Source organism: Panthera leo, chromosome E3, assembly GCF_018350215.1.
Source record: "Panthera leo isolate Ple1 chromosome E3, P.leo_Ple1_pat1.1, whole genome shotgun sequence".
Lineage (NCBI taxonomy): Eukaryota > Metazoa > Chordata > Mammalia > Carnivora > Felidae > Panthera > Panthera leo.
This window is the reverse complement of record NC_056694.1, coordinates 7,493,185-7,517,200: the sequence shown is the minus strand read 5'-3', so window position 1 is coordinate 7,517,200 and position 24,016 is coordinate 7,493,185. Positions and strand designations below refer to the sequence as shown.

The 24,016-nt window shown below is 56.4% G+C and overlaps 3 protein-coding genes across 13 annotated transcripts; 2 read left to right on the top strand and 1 right to left on the bottom strand.

The window, feature by feature from the left end:
• Window positions 1–13: 13 nt before the first annotated feature.
• FBXO24 (F-box protein 24) lies at window positions 14–11,316 on the bottom strand. Of its 6 annotated transcripts, XM_042922869.1 has the most exons (11): window positions 11,051–11,316; window positions 9,966–10,115; window positions 7,650–7,748; window positions 7,362–7,545; window positions 6,094–6,332; window positions 5,617–5,851; window positions 4,420–4,578; window positions 4,037–4,158; window positions 3,641–3,772; window positions 952–1,122; window positions 14–619 (listed from the first exon to the last, which is right to left on the bottom strand). In XM_042922869.1, exons 2-11 carry the CDS (start codon window positions 10,002–10,004, stop codon window positions 257–259), a joined length of 1,743 nt encoding a protein of 580 aa, XP_042778803.1. In that variant the 5' UTR covers window positions 10,005–10,115; window positions 11,051–11,316; the 3' UTR covers window positions 14–256. The 6 variants fall into 6 exon arrangements, with proteins under 6 accessions (XP_042778803.1, XP_042778802.1, XP_042778808.1 ...); XM_042922868.1 differs by lacking the exons at window positions 9,966–10,115; window positions 11,051–11,316 and adding an exon at window positions 10,819–10,927; XM_042922874.1 differs by lacking the exons at window positions 9,966–10,115; window positions 11,051–11,316 and adding an exon at window positions 8,078–8,212.
• On the top strand, window positions 10,434–21,725 carry LRCH4 (leucine rich repeats and calponin homology domain containing 4). Of its 3 annotated transcripts, none has more exons than XM_042922866.1 (18): window positions 10,434–10,747; window positions 14,283–14,427; window positions 14,596–14,722; window positions 15,104–15,209; window positions 17,229–17,365; window positions 17,511–17,626; window positions 17,769–17,868; window positions 18,113–18,203; window positions 18,294–18,370; window positions 18,503–18,564; window positions 18,675–18,803; window positions 18,935–19,003; window positions 19,120–19,232; window positions 19,363–19,446; window positions 19,659–19,744; window positions 19,878–20,015; window positions 20,111–20,188; window positions 21,522–21,725. In XM_042922866.1, exons 1-18 carry the CDS (start codon window positions 10,528–10,530, stop codon window positions 21,624–21,626), a joined length of 1,983 nt encoding a protein of 660 aa, XP_042778800.1. In that variant the 5' UTR covers window positions 10,434–10,527; the 3' UTR covers window positions 21,627–21,725. The 3 variants fall into 3 exon arrangements, with proteins under 3 accessions (XP_042778800.1, XP_042778799.1, XP_042778801.1); XM_042922865.1 differs by lacking the exon at window positions 21,522–21,725 and adding an exon at window positions 20,503–21,150; XM_042922867.1 differs by lacking the exons at window positions 10,434–10,747; window positions 21,522–21,725 and adding exons at window positions 11,363–11,659; window positions 20,503–21,150.
• Window positions 21,717–23,845, top strand: SAP25 (Sin3A associated protein 25). Of its 4 annotated transcripts, none has more exons than XM_042922885.1 (6): window positions 21,717–22,436; window positions 22,611–22,711; window positions 22,800–22,906; window positions 23,004–23,157; window positions 23,276–23,373; window positions 23,455–23,845. In XM_042922885.1, the coding sequence occupies exons 1-6, from the start codon at window positions 21,979–21,981 to the stop codon at window positions 23,740–23,742; spliced, it is 1,206 nt and encodes a 401-aa protein (XP_042778819.1). In that variant the 5' UTR covers window positions 21,717–21,978; the 3' UTR covers window positions 23,743–23,845. The 4 variants fall into 4 exon arrangements, with proteins under 4 accessions (XP_042778819.1, XP_042778817.1, XP_042778818.1 ...); XM_042922883.1 differs by having other exon boundaries at window positions 22,539–22,711; window positions 22,803–22,906; XM_042922884.1 differs by having other exon boundaries at window positions 22,539–22,711; window positions 23,315–23,373.
• Window positions 23,846–24,016: the final 171 nt, after the last annotated feature.

Below are 24,016 nucleotides of genomic sequence, written 5' to 3'. Positions count from 1 at the left end.
TTCCAAACAGGGCCTCACTTCAGCCTTTTATTCTATTTGCCCATCAAATCTCTTGTCCATGATAGTCAGGTTGGGGGTCCCTCCCGGGCAGCCCCCTGAACATTTTACAAAACGGTTCCCTGCCCACCTTGGCAAGCCTAGCAATTCCCACCCCTCCCCATGTGCACATACAATGTCTATTGCTACCATCCCACTCTCCTTAGCTCCTGGCCCAGGGCCAGACTCTCCCTCCAGGGGTTAAGACTAGGAAAGGGGCTCAGCTCTCAGGGGTTGAGGGGCCCGGGCCAACCCCTCCAGCAGCCCTCTGCAGCATGTCCAGGGCCTCCCAGAAGAAATCTTTCTGTGCAGCCATCAAGGGCATCCAACCCACGATCTCCTTCATCTTTTCCATGCGATCCTGCAATGTGGGACAACTGTGGATCTGGCTGAGGTACTCCTCACAGGCCCGGGCTGCCCCCCCAGGGTCCTGGGGTGCTCCAGCTCCCAGGCCGGGCTCGGGGGTCCCCACCACCCTGCTGGCTGGTAGGTCCCGGTAGGTGGGAAGGTGTTCGATGTCATGGCTGGACAGCATGTAGAGGCACTCTCTGGTAGAGCACAGGGAACAGGCACACAGAGGGACCTTAAAGGAGAGAAGGGGCGTGGCTGAGAGGGGCCTTTACTGAGGGGCTCCCAGGAAGCCCCAGCTGTTGTGTTCCTCCCTCTCAGACCAGCCCTGGGCCAGCAAGTGAGCTAGGGCTGGCTAAGCCCCAAGGTTGTGTGAGGTCAGAGAGGGCGAGCGGGGTCTGCTAAGGGAGAGCCAGGAGCCATGGTGTGTGGCCGGAAAAGGGAGGTGGGTAGTGCTGAGGGGGGGTGGGGCCCCCGGGTCCTTGCAGGAGCCCCAGCTACAGCCCTGTGTGCCACCTGGCTCTATTGCCCTTGCCCCGTTGCCTGCTGGCGTGTCCTGGCTCTGACCTTGACGTGGAGCTTCACGAAAGAGGCACTCCCCTTAGGCCAGCCAGGGAGGCGGCCTCCAGCCCCACAGCCGCAGCCCAGAAGCTCCTTGCTGAAGTCCGAGCCCTGGCTCAGCACCAGAGAGTGGTTGAGGCCACACCACAGGGCAATGGGACGTTGCAGATAATGCACCTGAGAACACAGGGCCAGGATCCCTAAGGTGGGAATGCCGAGGATTTGAGGGCCCAGGTAGGAAGAGGGCAACAGAAAGGCTCAGAGAGGTCTCTAGGAAACTAGGAGAGGGAAGCAAGGGGACTCAGCACCCCCTCAACCCCCACCCAGCCAGAAGGCAGACCAGCAGCAATCTTTCCCTCCCTCGTTCTCCTGCAGCCCCTGTCGGACTGCATGGGGTCTAGCACTTCTGTTGGTTCCTCATCTTTGCTCCTCAGAGAACAGGCTACTTGCCTGCGCCCAGGGCCTGCTACCTGCTCCTTCCTACTCCCCCAGACCTGTGCCAGTCCAGGCTCATCCTGCCTGCCAGCCTCAGGAGGGGGACTAAGTTTCCTCTTCCCAAAGTTTAAAGACTCCCTCCCTCCCTGTACAATTCCAGGTTAGCCTTCAGGACGGACCTTCCTTCCACTGATTCCTCCCTTCTCTCTCTAGCATTTTCCACTTGTCCTATCCTTGTCTCCCAAAATGGCCACTCTGTTTTAAAAAAAACAACAACAAAAGAAAACAAACAAAAACATTTCCACCTGATTCCTGCCCCTTCCTACCTCCATCTTTTAGGCAACAGAACTGGTTATGTGACCAGTTTGAGGTTGACCACATTTTTGTTCTCACCACAGCCCATCTTTCCTGAACTTCTTGTGATCTGGCTTCCCTGCTTACTAAGCTACTGATGTGTTCTCCCCAAATGCACTTGGCTTTCCAGCTTCCAAACCCCAGGGCCTCTCCTGCATGCTTTCTCCTGAGATTATGAGGGCTTTAATTTTGAAGACATAGGTACATAATTTATGGTCATTAAAGAAATGTTATAAAATCTTGGAGAGCAAAGATTAATTTAAAAATCACTGGAAATCCTACCACCCACTATTAACATCTTGCTGGGGGTGCCTGAGTGGCTCAGTCAGTTAGGTGTCCTACTTTAACTCAGGTCCTGATCCTGAGTTCGAGCCCCACATCGGGCACCCTGCTGTCAGCACATCAGCACGGAGCCCCTTCAGATCCTCTGTTCCCCTTTCTCTCTGCCCCTCCCCTGCTTGTGCACCTTCTCTCTCTCTCTGAAAAAATAAACTTAAAAAAATCTTGCTAGATATTCTTTTTTCTCTCTTCTTTTTATTTTTTATTAAAGTAGGCTCCTGTGCAGTCTGCTTGGGATTCTCTCCCTCTCTGTCTGCTCTTCCTCCCCTCAACATAAATTAACATTAAAAATAAAAAAGAGAGTCAGCCGCTTAACCATGTGAGCCAATCAGGCATCCCTGGATATTTTTCTTCACTGCTGCCTCTGTGTGTGTGTGTGTGTGTGTGTGTGTGTTCAAATTACAGACTTTTAAATAAAAATGGGGTTGTACTATGTAAATAATTTTATAAATTTTTTTTTCATCTAAAGATATGACCTGACCATATTTCCATGTTGGCAGGTATATTCCTATGTTATCTGTTACCATTAATCACCCCCTCTGTTTGGCACTCCCTGTGTCCCTGGCTTCTGGGACTTGGCACCTGAAGGTGTGCCTCCTGCCTCAGAGATAGCTTCTTCATTCCCTTTGCCTACAGCATCAGCTCCTGCCCAGGTTTGTGCCTCTGTCCCTGCTTCTGTCTGTTTCAGCCTTGTTCCAACATGGAATCTAATGCCAGAGAGACATTTTCACTTTAGAAAATGTCCAAATTCACGCTCTTCCTCTTTCCTCAAGCCAGCATCCCTTTCCACATTTGTTAGTGATGCCATCTCTCTTTAAGGGGTCTACTGCGACAGCCACTTGTGTCCCACAGCCATCTCCTCACATCTAATCAGTTTCCAGTACCTATTCATTTTCTTTCAAAACATCTCAGGTATCCATTCCTTTCCATTCCCACTGCCCCAGGCTCTTGTCCCAAGTGCCACTGTCACTCAATGGTCTCCCAGTGGGCTTCTCATTCAGTGGCCTCCTGTGCACTCCGGCCAGGTGACCTGTTCTAAGTCATCTGTGTGTGTGTGTGTGTGGGGGCGGCTTCTCTTGCTCCAGAACCTGCAGTGACTTTCCAAAATCTATACCTTTTCAGGCTCACCCCTGCCTGTATCACCTCATATCTACTGATTTCCAAAACATCCTCTCTGCTTCAGACCAGTCCTTTCATGGTCCCAGGTATGTGCAGCTTCGTTCTCATTCCTGTTACATGGAATGCCTTTCCCTATACCCACACGAATCTGATCTAACCCACCAGACCGTGATCGCATCTCACCTCTTCTAGTTATACCAGCCCACCAAGGTCTCCCTGCTTCACTAAATTCCTATTGCACTGGCAGCAAGCACCACACAGAATGGACCTCACAGTGCCAACCCTGGGAAAGACACGCAATAGTATCACGGGCATTATATACTGGCTGGCTTAACTTCCCTAGGGAGTAAGAAGTGGGTTCTAAAGAAAGTAGAGAAGAAGAGAGGTCTAAGGTGTAGAGGATTGGAGGAAGGGGGCCACGATGAGAATAACTGAAAACGAATCTCACCTGTGTGGGTTCCCCTCGGTCCATTTTGTCCCCTGTTCCCAGCTGCCCATATCTGTTATTTCCCTGCATAAAGATTCGGCCAAATTCATCCACCAAGCCAAGGTGATTGTAGCCAAGAGCACAAAATAGTATCTAGGAAGTAAGACAGAAGGAGAAGGTAGGCATTCAGTTCCCTCCAGAGGAACTCTGAGCTCCAGAATCTCCCAGCCACTAACCTGCCATTCCCAGCTGATTTCTTTTCGCCTTGCCCACTACCTCGCCCCTCTCTCTCTGGGCCCCTGTCCCTCCCTGATCAATCATTTGATTCCTGCTCATATTTCAGACCTCTGGTGCCTTTTAATCCCTAAATCCCCCTCTGTCCGCCCCTTGGTCCGTCCCATCCCTCCAGGATCCTACCTTGGCAGGCAGTGAGAGAGCAAGCGGCATCTGCTGGTCCAGGGGGTCAAAGGCTTGAAGGGTCCCAAAGAGATCACGATACACCCCTGGGGTATGCACCTCAAAATATACTCCCCCCTGGTCTGGGGGGTCAGGAGCCCTCAGCTCAGCAGCTTTGGGCACCCATTTCCTAGCGATAAGGCCCTACCTAGGATGAAAGCTGCAAGATCCAGGGAGTCTCACACCCACTAGAAATGTACCAGCTATGATATCTGGGAACCTAACCTCATCTTTTCACTAGGATGCCCGAAGGGGTCCACTGCTAGAGTAAGTATAAGGGGCTGTCCATATCTGGAAAGTCTGTTTAAGACTAGGGTGTGGAGAAGAAGGAAGGTGGTTCTTACCTGTGATGTAAAGAGTACTGCTCTGGTTAGAAGCCATGCGGGTCACACGAAGGTGAGGCAGGCAACGGGACACCTTCCTCAGGGCCAGCTGAACTGTGTAGGAGCGTGGCTGGTCCAGCTGGGTTTCATTCACTACCAAAGAGTAGATCTTTCCTTCCTCTGGGAGATGGGGAGAGGCAGACAATGATGTGGGGGAGGGGACCTCCCAATATCCACATTAACTTCCCAACAGACTCTCTAAGCCATAGCGATTAAACACTTATTGGCCTAGAGTGGGGTTGGAAGAAAAAGGGTAGAGGTGAAATACAGGAAGCGTGACCTCAAGTTGCCCAGACTCTAGCCCTGTACCACCAAAAATAAATCAGGGAAATCCTTCAGTGTGAATGATGAGTGGAGAGAAAACCAGCAGTTAGATCTGCCAGAATCCAATTTGAGTGTTGGGAGGAATGATGCCTGGGGACTTGGGGCTCTGCCTGGAATTAAGAAGTCCAGAGGGTCTGAGGCTTGGGAGTAGGGTCAAATATAGGGGAGAGGGACACCAGTCTGCTTCAGTCAGAACAGCGCATGACTCTTGATCTCAGGGTTGTGAGTTTGAGCACCACACTGGGTGGAGAGATTACTTAAGTAAATAAAAATAAAAATAAAAAAAATGTATATATGTATGTGACAATCAGCAAGGTGGGGGTAAGTTTGGGGTATTAAGTGGAGTGCCTAGCAGGAAGTGAGGAAGATTAGAATTTCGAAAATCAGGCTTTCACTAGAACAGTGGTTTCCAAACTATTTTTTTTGCAGCAGGGCCCTTTATTCATATGAAATACACAGAATCTGGGGCGCCTGGGTGATGCAGTTGGTTAACCATCCCACTCTTGATCTCAGCTCAGGTCATGATCTCACAGTTTTTGAGTTCAAGTCCTGCATCAGGCTCTGCGCTGACGGTGCTGAGCCTGCTTGGGATTCTCTCTTTCCTTCTCTCTCTGCCCCTCCCCTGCTTGTGTGCAGGTGATAAATAAACTTAAAATTTTTAAGTTGTTTAAAAAAAAAAAAAAGCAGAATCTTACTCTATGAGACAGACAAAAAGCAAAGCTATTTGGTTTGAGACCAGGATGAGGTGGCATGCAGAAAGGCCTTCCCCTCCCCTGCAGCAGGTCCTGGACCATGTGTAGAAAACAATTTGCAAACCACTGCTCTAGGCCACACCTGTGAGAAGCAGTAGAGCCCGCTGGTTCTCCTGACCAACCAGCACAATCTGTTTGAAGCTCATGGAGTGGTGGAAGGTCATCTTGAAGACCCGCTGCCCACTGGACTGCAGATAGACCTCGACACAGTCACAGGCCCGGCTGCCCGTTGTGCCTACCACTGCTGGCTGCTCCCGGGTGGCCAATACATAGAGGTATTTACGGTAAACGGTGTCACATCTTGGGTCCGAGGCAAACTGTAGGAAAAGATGAAGCTGTCTGGGATCTAGGTCTTAGAGTGGAATGAGGCTTGGGGGTGACAGGATCCTGGGGTGAGACATGAGATACTTGGGTTCAGGGCTGGGAAAAGAGGGTTTAGTTTTCAGTTCCTGATATGGGAGGGCAGACATCCTGAGGAGAGTACCTCCGGACTGGTGTGGGTCCCGGAGGAGCCCCGGAGGAGGGCTGGGGTCTCAGCTCCTAGGGCTCTGCTACTCACATCCTTGGCTCCGCGACACAATACAACATAGCGGCAGGCTCGCTTCCACTGGATCTGGCCAAGGGTAGAGGAGACCAGGGCATTTTTGAGGAAGAAGAGGGTCCCCGTGTAGTCAAGAATGAAGACATGGTCCTTGGTGGGCAAGAAGCGGCGGTAGCCATGGGCTAGCAGGGGGGCTACACTCTTGCTGAGACAGCGGCGGCGGCCTCCAAATGCCTGGAAATACAGGCCCTTCGTGTCTGGAGAAGGGAAGGAGATGGAAGGCTCAAGGGGTCAGGATGGCACAAAGAAGAGTTGTCAGAGCTTGGGCAAACTATAGTTCTCAGGGAGCCGGGTACTTAGCAGCTCCCATAGCAGCTCCCTTAGCAGCAGGACTGGGGAACAGGGACTTTTCTAAATGACATATGGAAAGCTTAGAAGATATCTTTAATAATCCCCTACACAGGCTATCTTTAATAATCCCTTATGCCTGAACTTTAGTTCTCTGCCCCCTACCCCGAGCCCAGGGCACTACACATGCTTCTAAGTGAGGGCTTCTTTAGTCCAACCTTGCATCAGAGACATCAAGGGAAATATAGTACATAGAAAAGCAGCAGACAGAGGAGCGAAAAGGAATGGCTGAGAAAGGCCAGTAACGCCCCTCACCCCTAGCTCTGGATCTGCTATCTGGATCAGATCTGGATCTCCCTGAATCTCCAGTGTGTGCAGTCAGGTACTTGGATAGGGACTCCCTGGGAATGGAGGGCTTCAGAGCATGTTTCTCAACCTGGGGGTGATTTTGTCCTCGGGAAACATTGGTTGTCACAACCGGGGGGAGCTTTGTTACTGGCATCTAGTGGGTGGAGGCCAGGGATGCTGCTAAACGTCCTACAATGTGCAGGACAGCCCCTCACTCCAAATAATTATTTGGCCCCAAATGTCAACAGTGGCAGGTTGAGAAACCCTGGTTTAGAGGAGGGAAAACTCCAGGTTTGGGGAGTGGAGGAGATGACCGGGGTAGGATTTGGAAGAGAGTTCGAATACGGAGGCTGACTTGGCAGGGATTCTAGTAACGGGGGCTCCGGGTGGGACGTCTATCAGAGGGTGGAGCTGGAGGCTTGCAGAGCTCCTAGATGGATGGCATGTTTGAATCTAACAGGCTCTTCTAGAGAAAGGGGCCCTGGCAGGTTGGCTAGGAATGCTGAGGCAACTCTATGGAACAGGAGGGATCCCAGAATAATAAGGCACAGGATAGAGGCAAAGAGAACTGAGGTTCTGGGGAGGTGTACAGTTAAGAATGGCAGCTCTCTTCCAGGGCCGGACCCCAGAGCCCTGCTCTCGCAGACGAGGACTAAGCCTGCGACAGATGCGTCTCCACACGCCCTCAGCGTCGCACACTTCATGGAAGTAGTGGCAGGTCTGGCCCAGAGCGACTACATCTCTGACTGGGAGGAATGAGATGATATGCTCCACCTGGGGGGTGGGCAGGAGGGAGGAAGCAGGAATCATCAAGGGGGTTCCTCATCACTCTGGTCCCCTGCCCTTTATTCTGGAATCCCTCCCCACGGATGACTCACCAGCTCTGGGGGGAACAGCTGAACAGAAATAGGGTTCCCTCTGCCCTTCTTCTCTTCACCCCCAGGATCTGGGCCACATGAAGGGCAGCTCCGCTTCACCTACCCAAGGAGAAGGGAGAGCACAGGGATTCCATGAGAGTCAGGCCTCCTTTTCTCCCTTCTGTCAGCCTTTCATTAGCTTCTTTCTTAGGGGCTCATGGCTCTGTGCCCTCAAATCTTCCTATCTTTCTCTCTAGGCCCATGGGACACCCCTCCCTGTCTGCCGTGTTCCTGGGTTCACCAGCTCCAAAGAACCCCTCCCCTGATCTCTTGCTGCCATCTTCTTCTCCTTCCCTTGCCTCACCCTCCCACCCCCTCACCCTGAGCCCCTCCTCCTGTCTGCACAGCCCGGTGAATTTTTGCAGCCTTCTTCTCCGGCTTTTCCTCACCATCTTGACTGCCCCGTCCCTGCTCCTGCCCTCATCCTCCGGCCCCCCCGACCCCCCCCCCCCCCCGTAGTCAGCTCCCTGGCCCCCGTTCCTGCTGCCTTTCCCACACCATGTCCCCCGCCTGGGCTTGGGGGACCTCTGGGGCCCCTCAGTCTTCTAGGCCCCTCCCCCAAGGAGTCTGGGAGGACAAACCTCTCTGTGACCTCACTGTTCAGCCACTGTGACCTATTTTCCCCAACCCTGCCAGGATTTTCTTAGACAGTTCCTGGGTTCTAGCTTGGCTCTAGCCACCCAGTGGCTCATGGAATATGCATGAGCCCCTCCTCCAGGAGAAAGAAAGTGTGAATGACTGCTAGATGAGGCCTTTACTTTTGGAGCACAGTTGTGAGGTTCCTCCCCTTGAGGCCCTTTAGCACTCTGCTCTGTAGAGAAACACCGGTGAATTCTTCATATCTCAGCAGGCCAGGGCCTCCAGGGGATTTGTATAGACTACGTAAGAGGATGACAGTATAAACTACCTAAGAGTATAAACTACCCCCCCCCCCAAAAAAAGTATAAAAAATATAAACTGTTTGACAGGTGAGGAGGAATGATGACCCTGCTACACTCGCTTAGAGGGAGGGAAGCATGCACTAGATGAAAGTGGGAATAATTCAGCACCGACTCTTTAGTCTTACAAAAACACATCCAAAAGCAGATTTCCTGGGACAGTAACATCAATGCATGTATGAAGGACAACCTATTAAGGTGGAAGAAAGGGATAGAATTACTCTGAAAGCATAGGGTATCTCCCAGGGTCTAAGCTTTTAACTTAGTCTTATGGGGAGAGAGGGCCGCCATATATGAGAAACAGCTGGAGTTCAGGGTATGTCTGTCCAGGTAGGGGCAAAGGATCTACACCAATAAACCAAAGGGAGTAACCGGCTCTTCCAGGAACGCAAAGGAATCCAATCCTGGACATCCAGCCCTCAGCTGCCTAGTATTACAGACTTTCCTTTACCGCGCCAGCTATCAGTCAATCACCCAAACTCCCTTACTCATGGGGACTAGTAAACAACTAGTTTGAGACACTGCGGATGGAACTTTAAGGATTCAATACATGTTTAGGAAATCTCAACCTCTGAGATGTGATTCACAAGAACCTTTAGTTGTTTGTGATCAGGCAACTATTAACGTGGTAAATGGACTATGTTAATGTGTTAGGTCCTTTTGCCACCTAAAAGGACGCTAAGATCCCTTAGCACACAGAAAAAGGATCCTCAGCTTCCTCTTGGGTCTGGGTCCCCACTATTTCAGCTCAGGAAGCAAAGGAGACGGTGCGAATAGAAAATGCCCACGTAGAAGTCGCTGGGGAACCGGGCTTCTGCTCTAGCCAACTCCTCAACTTCCCTCCGCCTCAGTTTCCTCATTTGTAAAACGGCGGGCTTCTTCCGAATGAGATGATCCCTTATGGACTAACTCCCCTCCCCCGCCTCAGGTCCTGTCATCACAGTTCCCGCCGGGGCGCGCTCCTCGAGGTAGGCTGGCCAGCCGGGCGGTAGTTCTGGAAGCTCTCCCGGTCTCCTGTAACCCTCCCTTCAGGAGCTGCCTTGGGCATCTCCAGTCTCTGGGAAGCCCCCCGCCCGCCGGAGCTCCGGAGACCGCCGCAGGGCCTCAGACTCCGCAGCCGGAAAGGCCTCCACGGTCCCTTCAGTTGCGACGACCCCCTCCCTCCCCGCTGGTCTCAGGCTTCGCCTTGCACCCCACCCCCCTCCTTCACGCCCTCAAAGCAGGCTCGCTCCCTAACATTTGCAGCTCGCACTCGCCTCTCCAGGCCCTGCACTGTTCCCAACCGGCCCGACCGGCAGCGCTCACGTTCTTTAACCTCCGTCTCAAAGATCTAGCTCACCCGCCTCCTGCTCGGCGAAGGGACCGCCTTCTCGCCCATGCTATTGGTAGGTACAGCCGTCCCTCAGAGAAGAGGCCGGGCCAGGTTCCCTCCGGAAGATTTAATTGGCCTTCTTGACAGTCACTCGCCTATATCCGGCTTGCGATTGGTCTCCGTTGGAAAAAAAAAACCCGAGACCCGGCTTGAGGTCTCGGCCTCTATCCCTTCTAGTTGAGCACCGGCGTCCCCGTCTCCTGGTTAGACCTGATTGGCTCCATCTCCAGCCCTAAGCATTGCGATTGGACGCGGCTGCGCGGGGCCGGCCAGCCTGGAGCGTCGGCCGTTGGCGAGAGCTCTATTCTAGCCCCCTCCCTTCTGTCGCCTCACTGCTGCGCTATAGTCTCCACCCCCCCGGCGGGTTCTGATTAGCCACTTCCAACGCGTCTTCGGATCGCGATTGGTCCGCCGTGTCCCTGAGCGCGTTTCCTCCCCCTTGAAGCGACTACGGCGGCTCCAAGGAGGGGGAGGGGGGAGGAGGGACGGCCGGTCCCGTCAGTCAGGCAGCGGGAGCCGCCGAGAGCGGATGGCGGCGGCGGTAGCGGCCCCACTCGCCGCCGGGGGTGAGGAGGCGGCGGCCACGACCTCCGTTCCGGGGTCTCCGGGTCTGCCCGGGAGCCGCAGTGCAGAGCGGGCCCTAGAGGAGGCCGTGGCCACCGGGACCCTGAACCTGTCCAACCGGCGCTTGAAGTACTTCCCCCGGGGCGCGGCCCGCAGCTACGACCTGTCAGACATCACCCAGGCTGGTGAGTGCACTCGGCCTAGTCCCGGGCTGGGACCCTCATTTGCATAGCCCCGCCCCTAGCTTGTTTCTCACCGGTCTCGGGAGTCTGGCCCGCCCCTTCACCTGACCGTCGAGGTTCTTGACCATGACTATTTGCATAAGCCTGCTAACTCCCCCTCCCCACTTTGAGAACTCCTGGACAATGAACCCATTTCTCCTTTGTACCGAACGTCCGGCGCCCTGACCGAGTGTTGTGAGAGTTCCCCGTCTTCTGCTTCTCTTTATTTGCCTTTCTGCGCACCTGTAGAATGGTCCCGCCCCTCACCTGGTTGGCTCATTTGCATGACCTCTTCAACCTCAGTTCTGATCGTTCCTTAAAGCAGCCCCCAAGAGCCCCTCTAATGACTCCTTTCTCTTTCTCCACTTCGTCTCCAACTCTTTCCCGGTTCCACCTAGATCCGAACAGCCGTAGGCCCCCCTGTTCCTTAGGATTCGCCCCTAACAACCTGGTGCTTCTGTTTACTGTGCTTATCGTCCCGCCCCCTGGCCCTCTCCACTCTTCACCCAGCAAGCCTATGGGAAAGAAGCAAATCTTACACCTCCCCTAACTCTTTTCTCCGCGAGCTCTTCCACCTATTATCCCTGACCCCCTTATCTGAGACTCCCCCTCCTTCTTGCGTGTGTGAGGTCACAATGGAGCCTGTGACCTCATAGGGACCTTAGAATTCCCATTTCAGTGTCTGCTTTCCCTAGGAGGGGAGGGACTTGAGGCAGTTGCTGAAAGGAAGGAAATCTTATCTCCTGGCATGGAGTTCTGGGAAGCTAGAGACTGTCCCACTGTCCTTCCACTCCTCCACCCCACAGATCACTCTAATCATGTCCCTCCTCCCCGGTGTCTCTTGATGGTGGGGTGTGGGGGACTCTACCATGACAGGTGAGTCAGGCTTCAGCTGCTCAGGAGGCAACAACCTATGACCCTGGGCTGGCAGCTGGGGGGTGGAGATTGGGAGTGGGCCAGAGGACCGCATTCCCGAAGCCCCACCCCAGCCTAGCCCAGGGGAGGGACTTGGGGCTGGCTGAGTGTCCTCCTGAAAACACTGCTCAGGGACTGAATGCATTTCTCCTCTAGCAGGTGCCTGTTCACCTGCAAACACCCAAGTGGACACAGACACTCTCTTTCCTCCACTGTTCTGGGGAGAACCAGTTTAAACCTCTCCACTTTTCTTGGGTTGCTGGGGAAACTTACTTGCCCACCATGCAGCAAGTGAGTTCAGGGAATGGGTGAGCCCCAGGAGCCATTCCTCTCCCTCTCCGTCTCCCCCAGCCGCCTAACCCCCAAGCTCCAGATTGACCTCAGCAGCTGTGTGACACTCGCCGTCTGTTCCCTTTCCCCTCCCCCTTGCTTGTTTTTTGACAAAGACCAAATGTTATTCTTTACTTCCTTAGGGCTCTGTCTCTGTGAGTGGACTCCTGGGGAAAACTACCAAGAACTCCCTGGCCCCTCCCAGCTCCTACCCCCTCCCCGCCTCCTCCCCCAGCATTCCGGCTCAGGGTGCAGGCAGTTAGTTCTCCTGAGTGAGCTTGTGTGACGAAGTGGGAAAATCCCAGCTTACTGAGGACCTCTCCCTGTCCTGCTCTCCACGCAGAAATCCTAAGTCCTTTCTGGGCCCAGGTTGTAGGCCAGGTGGAATCTGTCTTGTCCAAAATGTTCTCTGACCCTGCTCCCCAAGCAGAAGGCTTATAGTTTGGAGTGGAAAGGGGAAGTAACAGTTGGGGTTGCCCATACCCTGCCCTCCATACCTCCTTGCCCTCCAACCCAGACTAAACACTTCAACACTCCGCCAGATTATCCTGAGCCCTCTGCTGCTTTCCCAACTCTTTCTGCCCCACTGTTTTCTCTGCATATTTCCTGTGGCACAGGTCTCCGATATCCCTCGGACTCTGTTCCTTGGGGCCCCTGAAAGTAGGGTGAACCCTGAGATGGCGGGGAGGGGCCGCCCTCACAAAGGAGAAGTGCAGCTCATTCTCTCACAGACCACATCCTGTGCCTCCTGTGCCCTGCCTCCTCCAGGCTGGGCTCCCTTCCACCCCGAGCTTTTGCCCCTTTTGCCCCTGTCGCCGCTCAGCCGGCTTGTCCTCTCCACCCCCTTCATCCATGGCACCCACGCTTGCACACACATGCATTTGGGGATGCAGGGAGAGCAGGCAGGTGGAAAGTGAGTGGAGGAGGCCTGCATCTGGCCCTCTCACCCTCTCCAGAACTTGGGTCTTCTCCCTTGACAGGTCTTCTCTCTGTGCTCCGGGACTGTGAGCAGAGAGGGAGAAAGAAGGACCCCTGGTGCCTCAGGCTGTCACCGCCCTGGTAAACATAGGGCCCACCAGAGAGAGAACCCGACAGCTTGTTTCTACTCCATTTCCTGTCGTGAGATTCGTTTCCTTGGGGGATATACCCCAGCTTCCCTCCCAATGGCTTTCGCTCACCCCTTCCTGGGGAGGGCTGTCTAAAAAGCTCACCCAAGTTCTGTTGCCAGAGACATCCCACAGCAGGCCCTGGGCCCCTCCCAGTACAGGCGAGGAGAGGAAGCAGAAATCCAGTCTTGCTTGCAGGGCTCTCAGCAATTACCGTCCCCAGACTGGCGGAAACCCCATGCCTGACTCCTTTCATTGGAGTAGCAAGAGACCCCTTGAGAATAAGGGGTGGTAAGAGGTTTTATCCTCTGTTCCTCCCTCTCTGCCCCTCACCCACACCAAGATCCTGCAAAAGAGCCGAGTGCCTGAAGTCTGGGTCAGTAAGAGAGGAAGTAGAGCGGGGCTGGTGGAGCTGGAAGAAGGTGGGAAGGAGGCCAGTCCTGAGCACAGTGTATCCTGATGGGAGGGACCCGAGGACTGTAGCTCCCACCTCCAGGTTGATCAGCTTGGCCTCCCTTCCTGGTCCCTGGGAGTCTGTTACTTCACAGACTCTTGGACCTGGCTTGCTGATCCCAGGGGCTGATGAAGAAGCGCTGTTGTCCAGTATGTCAGGAGCCTTATTTAATCTCTAGAGCCAGACTCTAATGGCCCTTGGTTTCTCCCCTGTGTTGAAAAGAGGTTGAGGTTGGGGAAAAGGCCCCTGAGGAGGGATGAGCTTTCTCAGTGGTCTCCCCCAGAGGTTGACAATATTCTTATCTCGAGCCTCCCACTCTATTACCTTGCTATTTTCTCTGGAGCACCAGCCCTTCTCCATAGAACAACAGGAATCACAAGAGTTCTAGAAGCCAGTTACCCTTTCCAGGATAGCCCTTCATTTGTGTACTTGAAGGCGGTGTTCATGTTTTGCTCTCCCAAGTCTGGGACCCTGTGGCCTTTGCCTTTCCTTTGCTGTTCTGGTAATGTGCTTGCAACATGCTCAAGTTTTGCAGAAAGCTTTGTTGTCTCCAGGGACCCCAGGTTTATAGGTCTGATTCTTCAGGTCCGAAGGGGAGGCAGACTTCTGGGCAGCTGGCTCTGGGAGAGTTCATGGTCCTTTTGTCCAGGGCTGGGTCTTTCCACAGCTCTCCTCTGATACTTGCTTCCCCTAGACCTCTCCCGGAACCGGTTCCCCGAGGTGCCGGAGGCAGCATGCCAGCTGGTGTCCCTGGAGGGCCTGAGCCTCTATCACAATTGCCTGAGATGCCTGAACCCAGCCTTGGGGAATCTCACGGCCCTTACCTACCTCAACCTCAGGTAGGAAGGCGTGGCTGGGGAGGGGGTGCAGGGTGGGGAGCTTGTTCTTCTCAGCCCCAAGTCCCAGTGCACAGTACCCTGAGTCCCCCTCCTGGTGACCCTGAACAGAGGGCAACCCTGGGATGCCGTGCCTGGGGAGTGAGCCCACTGCCTTTCTCCCCTCCACAGCCGAAACCAGCTGTCATCGCTGCCACCCTACATCTGCCAGCTGCCCCTCCGGGTGCTCATTGTCAGCAACAACAAACTGGGAGCCCTGCCTCCCGACATCAGCGCCTTGGGAAGTCTGCGGCAGCTTGTGAGCATAGGGAGCAGGGCCAGGAGAGGGGCTGTCGAGCCAGGCACCTTTGGGGGAAGCTGGGGAGAGGTGGGGACCACCTGGAGGTGGCCAGAGACAGGAGGCAGTTTCTGATGCTCTTGTTTGTTTGTTTTTTCTTTTTAATGTTTATTTCTTTATTATGAGAGAGAGAGAGAGAGAGAGAGAGTGAGTCGGGCAGAGGGAGAGCGGGAGAGAATCGCAAGCAGTCAGCGCAGAGCCTGACGCACGGCTCGATCTCATGAACTGTGCGATCATGACCTGAGCCGAAATCAAGAGTCAGCCACTTAGCTGACTGAACCAGCAGGTGCCCCTGATGCTCCTGGTCTTAGGGCTCCTGCCCTGCTTCTTTCCTCATTGCAGGATGTGAGCGGCAATGAGTTGCAGTCCCTTCCCACAGAGCTGTGTAGCCTCCCTTCCCTGCGGGACCTCAGTGTTCGGAGAAACCAGCTCAGCACCCTCCCTGATGGTAAGGAGAATGAGGAGCTGGAGGGAGGGCGGGGTGGGGGGGGGGCGTGCGGAGAGAAAGAGTGTGTGTGTGTTGTTTACATTGGAGAAGTCGCAGACAAAGACTCTTCACAGAACATCGATGCCTTAGTTGCCTAAGGTTTTGCAGTGTGTAAAACAAATGAGAGAGAGTGAGCAGGGAGGGGCAGAGAGAAAGGGAAAGAAGGAGAAAACCAAGCAGGCTCCGCACTGCCATCGTGGAGCCCAATGTGGGGCTTGAACTCACGAACCATGAGATCATGACCTGAACCAAAATCAGGAGTCAGACACTTAACCGTCTGAGCCCTCCAAGTACCCCCTAACTTACTTGTTCTTAACCAGCAACCCTCTGAGGCTGGCAGACATGGGTTATTAGCTGTGTTTCACAAATGTGGAACAAGGCACAGAAGGGAGAGTGAGTGAGTGTGTTGGTACCCTGTAGAATCCCAGGATTGGAAGGGGCCTTCAGCATCACCCGGTGTCCTCATTCACCCAGTGGGAGCTCTCAAGTCAGATGATGCCCTGTACCTCCTCCCCGGAGATTGAGTCAGTGGAGCCACGTGCCAGAGCCCAAGCAGCCCCATTTGAACGAGCTAGCTGTGATCCACCCCAACATTTGATAGCCTTTGTTCCAAAGCAAGCACCACTGCCCTTAGCCAGCCAGCATTGTCGTGTGTTTCCTGTGTTTTAGGTGGGCGTCAGGTAGATGTGTGTGATGTCACTCAGATCTGGGGCCAACTCTTAAACTGTATTGGCTTCATGGGGAGAGAAGTGGAAGAAAGTGCTAGAACAGGACTCTTAGCTGCAGAAGCTGGAGGGAAGGCACGTGGCTCTGCTCAGGGAGTTTGAGGAAGACTTTGCCCCAGCGGCATGGCAGGAGCCGACCTGTGAAGGAAAGTTCTCCTTCCTTCTGCATCCCAGGCAAAGCATCCTGGGGCAAAGCATGTGGGTGGGAGGGAGCACAGTCTGGCAGGATGTGGTGAGAAAGGCGAGCCATGGCCAGGTGAGAAGGACCTGAGCCTTGTTCATCTTGTTCTTAAAGAACAAGGGAGGGAGTCAGCTGGTCACCCATTTTCTCTGAGCTCCCCTTACTCCTACACTGGCTCTCTTTCCTTCTGAGTCAGTAGCAGTGTAAACAAGCATTTGATCAGGATGCTCTCTGGGCCATAAAAAAGACCCCAGCAAAATTCTCTGGGGACACAGAGGAAGGAGCAGGGAATTCTAACCTAAGTGTCTGGAAAGATTTTGTGGAGCAGGCAGGCAACACTTGAGCTGAACCTTGAAAGATGGACACAAAAATGACATTGTCCCAGCTGAGCAAGCAGCAGGTGGAAAGGTGCAGAAGCCAAGGGGCTGGAGGGTTGTTTGATGTGGTGTAAGGGTGGGCAGTGAGATGGGAAATGTGGGCTGAGCCAGATCATGAACACCTTGACCGTGCTGGGCCAGGGAGTGGTGATTTTTATTCTGTGTCTCTGGCTACCACTAATCCAACTGTGTGTGTTTGAGAAATAGAAAAAGGCACCCTTTTCTGTGGGTGGGCACAGCCTTGCCTGGGACCGGAAGGGCTTAGCTAGTGAAGTTCAGGTGGGATTGCAGTCCCTTCCTGCCTGGGTCCTTTGTGCAGGGCACAGGCCACTCACCCTCAGCAGCCTTGGCTGCAAGTCATGGAAGATTTTTGAGCTGTGCGACGTCACAGTTTGGTTTGGGTCTGTGATGGTCACTTGGGAATGGAGGAACGGTTGAAGTGTGCAGTGAGCAGGGTGGGGAAAAGGAGAGAAGCACATGAGATGGATAGGAGCTAAGGGAGGGGGGCCTGGAGGGGGCCATATTTGAGCAGGAAGGGAACCAGGTAGGTTGTTCCTGGGGAGTGCTCTCAGCCAGTCAGGGCATCCTGTGGTGGACCCCGGGGTGGCCAGCTGGCCAGAGCAGAGGGCAGAGGAGGTGAGCACAAGACCCTCCCCCCCTTGGGCAGGCTCCTGACTCTTCCCTCACCCACGCCCAGAGCTGGGGGATCTTCCTCTTGTCCGCCTGGATTTCTCCTGTAACCGTGTCTCCCGCATCCCGGTCTCCTTCTGCCGCCTCAGGCACCTGCAGGTCATTCTGCTGGACAGCAACCCCCTGCAAAGCCCACCTGCTCAGGTGAGGGGTGGGTTTGGGGTAGACCATGGAGACAGAGCTGAGAGTGGGTAGGCGTTGGGAGGTGGTTCCCTTTAGCAGCCAATCGGGATCTGGGGGAGCCCCCTTCCCTTCCCCTAACCCCTACCTTGTGCCCCCTTATACCTAGATCTGCTTGAAGGGGAAGCTTCACATCTTTAAGTACTTGTCAACAGAGGCTGGGCGGCGTGGGGGGTCAGCACTGGGGGACCTGGCCCCTTCCCGCCCCCCGAGTTTCAGTCCCTGGTAAGTTCTAAGTGGGAAGGAAAGACGCTCCTGGATACTTGCTGCCCCTTCCTGGCAGCATGGACTCCGTGGGTGTTGGTGGGAAGATGAGAGGGGTCACTGCCTGATATCGGACTGACTAGCTCTCCCTGGCTGGCACTAGCCCTGCTGAGGACTTATTTCCGGGACGTCGGTACGATGGTGGGCTAGACTCAGGCTTCCACAGTGTTGACAGCGGCAGCAAGAGGTGGTCTGGAAATGAGGTAAGAGCCTCTTTTCTGAGGGACGTTGGGGGTCTCAGCCCCCGGGGAGAACCTCCTGAGCCAGGACCCTTTGCTTGGTGCCTCTGAATATCAGAGTGACAGTTGGTGGCTGGAGTGGTCTTCTTCCCTTGCCCAAGTTTCCAAGGAAGGGCTGGCTCAGCAGCAGACCCCAAGGGCCTGAACCCCATGAACCCCCAGCATTGCTGAGCAGCCGACTCCCATTTTTGCATTTCCGCATTTAAAGTCAACGGATGAATTTTCGGAGTTGTCCTTCCGAATCTCAGAGTTGGCCCGGGAGCCTCGAGGGCCCAGGGAGCGGAGGGAGGATGGCTCTGGTGAGTGATGGGTTGGGATAAGAGGACTGGGGTAATGGACAGGTCCCCGAAGGCTCCCCCCTGCTTGCTGACGTGCCCTGGCCTTTCCAGCTGACGGAGACCCTGAGCAGATTGACTTCATTGACAGCCACGTGCCTGGGGAGGACGAAGAGCGAGGTGCTGCTGAGGTGAGGGTCCGGCCCCTGTCCCTGTGCCCGGTAGTGTGCTGTGCCCTGTGGGACAGGAGAGCGGAGGGAGGGAGCCAGTACAGTCTTGGGGGAACAGATCCTCCCTCACCCCCTCTGCTGCTTTTTCTTTAGGAGCCCCGGCCACCAGAATTGAGCCCTGTGGCAGGGGACGGAGAGAAGGCACCAAACAGCAGGTACCCCAGAGCCACCTGAGCCGGCATCTCCTCCCTTTACCCCGTCACCCTACACTTTCCCTCCTCTCCTGACCCTGCTCTGCCTCACTGGTCCTGCCTCTACCCCTCAGGCGGGAGGAGCCTGCTGGTGAGGAGCGGCGACGCCCGGACACTTTGCAGTTATGGCAGGAGCGGGAGCGGCGGCAGCAGCAGCAGCAGCAGCAGCACAGCGGAGCGTGGGGGGCCCCCCGGAAGGACAGGTGTGGGCAGAGGGCAGGGGCGGGGTGGGGCTAGGGGGCTGTGGAAATGAGCCCTCGTGAGCTACTCTGTCCCTCAGGGTTTGCAGGTCCGCTGCCTGCACTGCCGACCCCATATCTCCTTTGCTTTCCAGTTTTGTGAAGCCAGGGGTCAGGGCTGCTGGCGGAGGTCCTGCGGCCTCATCCACTCAGGCCTCCTACAAGTATGTGTCCTCCCCGATTCCACCTCCCTGCGCCATCTCCCTGCGCCATCTCCCTGTGCCATCTCCCTGCACACCCTCCCTGGACCCCCTCTGATTTGCTGTGTGTCTGTCCTCAGCGGCATGCCCAAGTCCAGTGCCACCCAACTGGGATCTTCAGGGGGGCAGGGAGCCCCCCCGGCCCCTGCCCCCACCCCTGCCTCCCAGGAGCCCCTTCCTGCAGCTGGACCAGGTTGGACAGGGACTTTGGGAAGAGGATGGGGGACTGTATAGGTGAGGGGGTGGCTGGGCCTGGTGGTCTGAGGGAAGCATGGGACTCCAGGGGGTGTCTTTCTCACCTGCCCCCTGGCTCTGGCCCCCAGCGACAGTGCCTGCTCCCCGGCCGCTCGGCTCCATTCAGAGACCAAACAGCTTCCTCTTCCGTTCTTCCTCTCAGAGTGGCTCAGGTGGGTTTCCCCCTGTCGCCATTGCTAAGCCAGCACTAACCCTTGGGCTGCGGTCACCCCTTCTGGCCTGGGAGTTCTCCAGTCTATTGTCCCTTTGTGTTGAAAATCCCCACAAGTACAAAGGCAGGAGATGTGGGTGCCAGACACGGTGACCCAGCCAGAAAGTCGGCAGTGGGTGGTAGAGACAGCCCACATTCCTCCTTTTTCTCCAGGCCCTTCCTCACCAGACTCTGCCGTGAGGCCTCGGCGACCCCCTCAGCTTCTGGACGAGAAGGAGCTGATGGCACAGCTGCGCCAGGTGAGAGAGGTGGGATCTGTGGGGGCGGGGAGGGGCTACTTCACACCCTGTGGGTGCCTTCAGGAGGATGGAAGGGGCGGGCCGGAGTCCCCACTGACCCTGACTGCTCCCCTGTCGTCCTCCTGCCCCCTAGGTAATGGAGTCCCGGCTGCAGCGGCCCCTGCCTGAGGACCTGGCGGAGGCTCTGGCCAATGGGGTCATCCTCTGTCAGCTGGCCAACCAGCTGCGGCCCCGCTCCGTGCCCTTCATCCATGTGCCCTCGCCTGCTGTGGTCAGTGGGGTCCCAGGGTGGGAAGTAGTGGATGGGGCAGAGGACTGCCAGGGCCTCTCTTACTCTCTTCTTTTTCCTCTCTCGCCCTCCTGCAGCCAAAACTTAGTGCTCTCAAGTCTCGGAAAAATGTGGAGAGTTTCTTAGAAGCCTGCCGAAAAATGGGGGTGCCTGAGGTATGGGGGCGGTGTTCTCAGGAACCCAGGGCCAGTCCCTACTATAGAGTGGCGATGTCCTGGGCTCAGCTGAGCACTCCGTGTGGATGGCAGGGTTCCATTCAAAGGGGTGTCTGCTCCCCGGAAGAAAGCACGTCCACAAGTCCCACTCCTGCACGCCTCCCTACCCTGCATGCTTCCGTGCCCTGCACTCTGCATGTTGGTGTGGCTCAGGCCTTGGCACGTGAGGGCAGGGGGTGGGGAGGGATTGTCTTGCTGCTGCTGCTGACGTCTGCTCTTTGTCCTTGTCCATCTGTCCTACTCTCCCTTCCCAGGCTGACCTGTGCTCGCCCTCGGATCTCCTCCAGGGCACCGCCCAGGGGCTGTGGACCACCCTGGAGGCTGTGAAGCGGGTGGGGGGCAGGGCCCCCCCACCCCTCTGGCCCCCCTCTGGTCTGGGCGGCTTCATCTTCTTCTACGTGGTCCTCATGCTGCTGCTCTATGTCGTCTACACTCGGCTCCTGGGTTCCTAGGACCTGAAGTCACCCTTTCCCCTGCCCTCTCCACCTATTTCTATTTATAAGACTCCTGTGCAACCCCCATCCCTACCAGTGGTGCCTTCAGTCCCTACCAAAGACACTAGTGAACCCTCTCCCCTCACACACACTGACCTCAGAGGCCCCACTCTGGTGCCCCCAGACCCTGGGCCCCCAGCCTCTGGCCACCCTCCTGTAGCCCCTTCCCGTGCCCCTCACCTCTCCATGCTGATGGTGCCTTCATTCCCTCCAGGCCCTGCCCTGCCCTCTGCTCCCTCAGAGGGTAGATCTCAACCTTCTTCCTTGTGCCGTCCCCCTCCACCCCGGTCCCCCCACTGTTATGGGGAGCTAAATTATCTATATTTTGTAGAGAGAACTCTATATTTGTAGGAGTTGCAGGGGCCCAGGCTGGGTCCCTGTCTCTGTGTATAAATTGTACAGACCGTGGCCGCCTCTGTGTGTGTGTTTGCGTCTGCTCTTGCTGTGGCCAGGCCCAGCCCTGGCTGTGCCCCTTGGGCTCTGTGTGCCAGCCTGCCTACTCCAGCATTTCCCTCTGGAAATGACAGGTCTCTCCTCCCCTGAGCCTTGGCCCCCTGTGTCATCTCCCTTCTGTTACCTGCTGGCAACTTCCTTGCGTCTCATTTGTCCCAAGCCATGTCCAGGGTGCCCCTGAACTTTTGCCGCCTCCACCTGGGCCATCCTGTCAGCCCTGTTTGCCCAGGCTTCTTTGGGGTTTCACCCACCCTGCTCCCAGGAAGGGCAGGGAAGCCGAGAGAACAGGGTGACATAGGGAACTTAACCCGGGCCCCTCCCCCCAGGAGTCCCTGTGCCAGCCCCATCACATCCTGGAAGAGGAGGGGGCCCCGGGAAGGGGCCTCCCTTACATCGCTGCTGTCGTCCACGCACTGCTGGAAAGGCCATAGGGTTGAGGAAGGGGCGCAGGGCCCCGACCTGGCCTGCAACCCAGGAACAGAGAAGACAGCCGTGCCCGGCTTCTGATTTCTAGCAAGGACTCTGGTGAGGGCGGCCTTGGGCCTGGCCCTGTTCCTTGGGCGCCCCTCGGCCCTCCCGAAGGGTTGGAAGCAGGCCCGGTCCAGCAAGGTGCCTGGCCGCCTCTGGGTGTGGCCAAGGGTCTTGTGTCAAGTGCAATAAAGAAGTCGGGCCCTTTAGGCTGCCCTCAGGTTGTGTGTGTGTGTGTGTGTGTTGTGTGTGTGTGTGTCCGTCCGTCTGTGAACGAAAGCAGTGCTTCGCGGGGAAAGGGTCGCCTCCGTGTTGATGTTGGGGTTCTGCAGTTCCCCGCACCTGGCGTCACCCCTCCATAGCCAACGGCTGCCAAGCGCGGGCCCAGCCACCCCCGCCGCCAGGGGGCGTCCGCGGGATCCCTGCGGGAGCGCGCGCCACGTGGTCCGGAAACGCGCTGGGCGTCGGCGTGGCCGCGAGGCCCTGCGAGCTGGGCGGGGTGCTGCGGGAGGTGAGGGCCGTGAGGGGGCCGCGTGGGGCTGCGAGGGGAGAGGTGGGAGGCGCGGACGGTGCGGACGGGGGGCACGGAGCGGCTGGCCTGCGCTGCCCTCCCCCGCCAGAGGCCTCATGGTGCCTGGGCCGCCTCGGCGGTGGGACGCGGGCAAAGAGCAGGCGCTCGAGGAACATGGCTCCTCGGCTGGCAGTGACCCCGTGGAGACCTCGACCTTTGGAGAGGAAGCCCTGGAGGAGCCAGGAACTCCCCCGCAGGACAGGTGAGGGGCTGGGAGGGAGGGAAGTCCGACAGGGGGCCCACAGTGTGCGGAGATCTCCTTGCCGACCCTGAAGAATGGCTGTGCCCAGACTCCCTGCACCAGGCACCCTCGGCCCTGCCCAGGAAGTACCGGGGGAGGCTGTGACCGGTGCACCTCAGTACCTCCCGCTCCCAGCCCGCAGCCCCGGTCCCGAAGGCCCTCCTGGACCCGGAGAGAGCTGCTGCTGTCCCGGCCTCCCGCAGGCCTGGCTGCGGAGCATTCCCCGGGAACCCCAGGTAGGTTCAGGCCTTGCGGCCTTTACCCCACAGGACCCTTCCACCGACTCCCGAGCCTGTTTTAATCTCTGTCCCCTCCCCGCCCCAGTAGCCCTTTCCCCTCAGATGGCCTGGGAGGTGGCCCCCTCAAGGATGACCGTGTTAGCACCATGGGATCCCAACTACAAGGCTAAAGCGGGACCCCGGCTGGTGTGGGTGAGTTGGGAGTACCTGCGGCTCTGTCCTGGGGGTGGGGCAGGGGTGCCTTCGGAGGGAGCCCAAGCTCCAGTGTTCTGTCATGCCCCTTTCACAGGGGCCCAGCTGTGCACCTGGCACCTCCTTCTCAGGCCGGACCTTGTGTCATCCCTCATTGTGGCCGCTGTATGAGGCAGCCTCAGGCCGGGACCTCAGGTCCCTGGCCCCTGCAACAGGACATCAGAATGGAGAGCATGAGCCCAGGGATGCAGGTACTTTGCTTGGGCCCAGGGACTTGGAGTGGCCCTGCACGAGCTCCTCAGGGAACCAGTGCAGCCCTTGCCGATGTGGGAACCCCAGCCTGCTGCCCTCCCAGCTTCTCCTCTCCAGGGTTCCCAGTGATGTGCTGTGAAGATGTCTTTGTTTCAGACCCTCTGCTGCCATGTGGGCAGCGTATTCCCCTGTATCTGTCTGAGGCCTCTCAACAGGTGAGTGCACTTCCTGCCCTGGCCTCGCCTATTTTTCATGCAGGGCTTGGGTGGAGACACTCCCCCCTCCTGTCTCCTCAGGTGATGGGCTCTCTGAAGCTGCTGCTCCCACCTCCTATCATGTCTCCCTGGGTCCTCCGCACCCCATCCCCTGGCTGCCCTACTGCCTGGCTCAGTGGGCCTGAGCTCATCGCCCTGACTGGCCTCTTGCAGATGAGCCAGGGGCCTCCTAGACCTGTGGCTTTGGAGGCTCCCACGCCCCCTGCTGGCCCCCCAGACCCTGTATCTGATCACCCAGACCCCAGCGGTGGCCCCAGCTGTTCTCACTGCACTGATCCATCTGCCCCTCAAACCCCAGACACACATTGAACATACCCTTCTGGGTGCAGAATGGGTCCCGTACTCCCCTAGACAGCTTCTGTTGACAATAAAAGTGTTGGTTTGCAAACAGGCTCTTTGTAGTGAGTAGCAGAGTGGGGCATGGAGACAGGGATGGGATCTCTTCCTCTACACAGCTTAGGCTGCCCTCCCCTCAAATTCTTGTTACTCATTGGTCACCCCCACAGTAGCTCAGGGGAATCCACGGACCTAAGACCTTTCCAGGCTGACCAAGGAGGGCACCTTTAATAGGGCAGGGTGTGTG

Bases quoted from the DNA above. Each gene is read 5' to 3' on its own strand.
- FBXO24 (XM_042922875.1), bottom strand. From the start codon at position 8,080: ATGGTGAGGAAAAGCCGGAGAAGAAGGCTGCAAAAATTCACCGGGCTG. The intron at 7,749-8,008 runs GTGAGGGGGTGG...CTCCTTGGGTAG, and splicing joins GACAGGAGGAGGGGCTCAGG to GTGAAGCGGAGCTGCCCTTC. The intron at 4,159-4,419 runs GTAAGAACCACC...CTGACCCCCCAG, and splicing joins CAGTACTCTTTACATCACAG to ACCAGGGGGGAGTATATTTT.
- LRCH4 (XM_042922865.1), top strand. From the start codon at position 10,528: ATGGCGGCGGCGGTAGCGGCCCCACTCGCCGCCGGGGGTGAGGAGGCG. The intron at 17,869-18,112 runs GTAAGAGCCTCT...CCGCATTTAAAG, and splicing joins AGAGGTGGTCTGGAAATGAG to TCAACGGATGAATTTTCGGA. The intron at 20,016-20,110 runs GTCAGTGGGGTC...GCCCTCCTGCAG, and splicing joins ATGTGCCCTCGCCTGCTGTG to CCAAAACTTAGTGCTCTCAA.
- SAP25 (XM_042922882.1), top strand. From the start codon at position 21,979: ATGTTGGGGTTCTGCAGTTCCCCGCACCTGGCGTCACCCCTCCATAGC. The intron at 22,712-22,799 runs GTAGGTTCAGGC...TCCCCGCCCCAG, and splicing joins GCATTCCCCGGGAACCCCAG to TAGCCCTTTCCCCTCAGATG. The intron at 23,374-23,454 runs GTGAGTGCACTT...CTGTCTCCTCAG, and splicing joins TGTCTGAGGCCTCTCAACAG to GTGATGGGCTCTCTGAAGCT.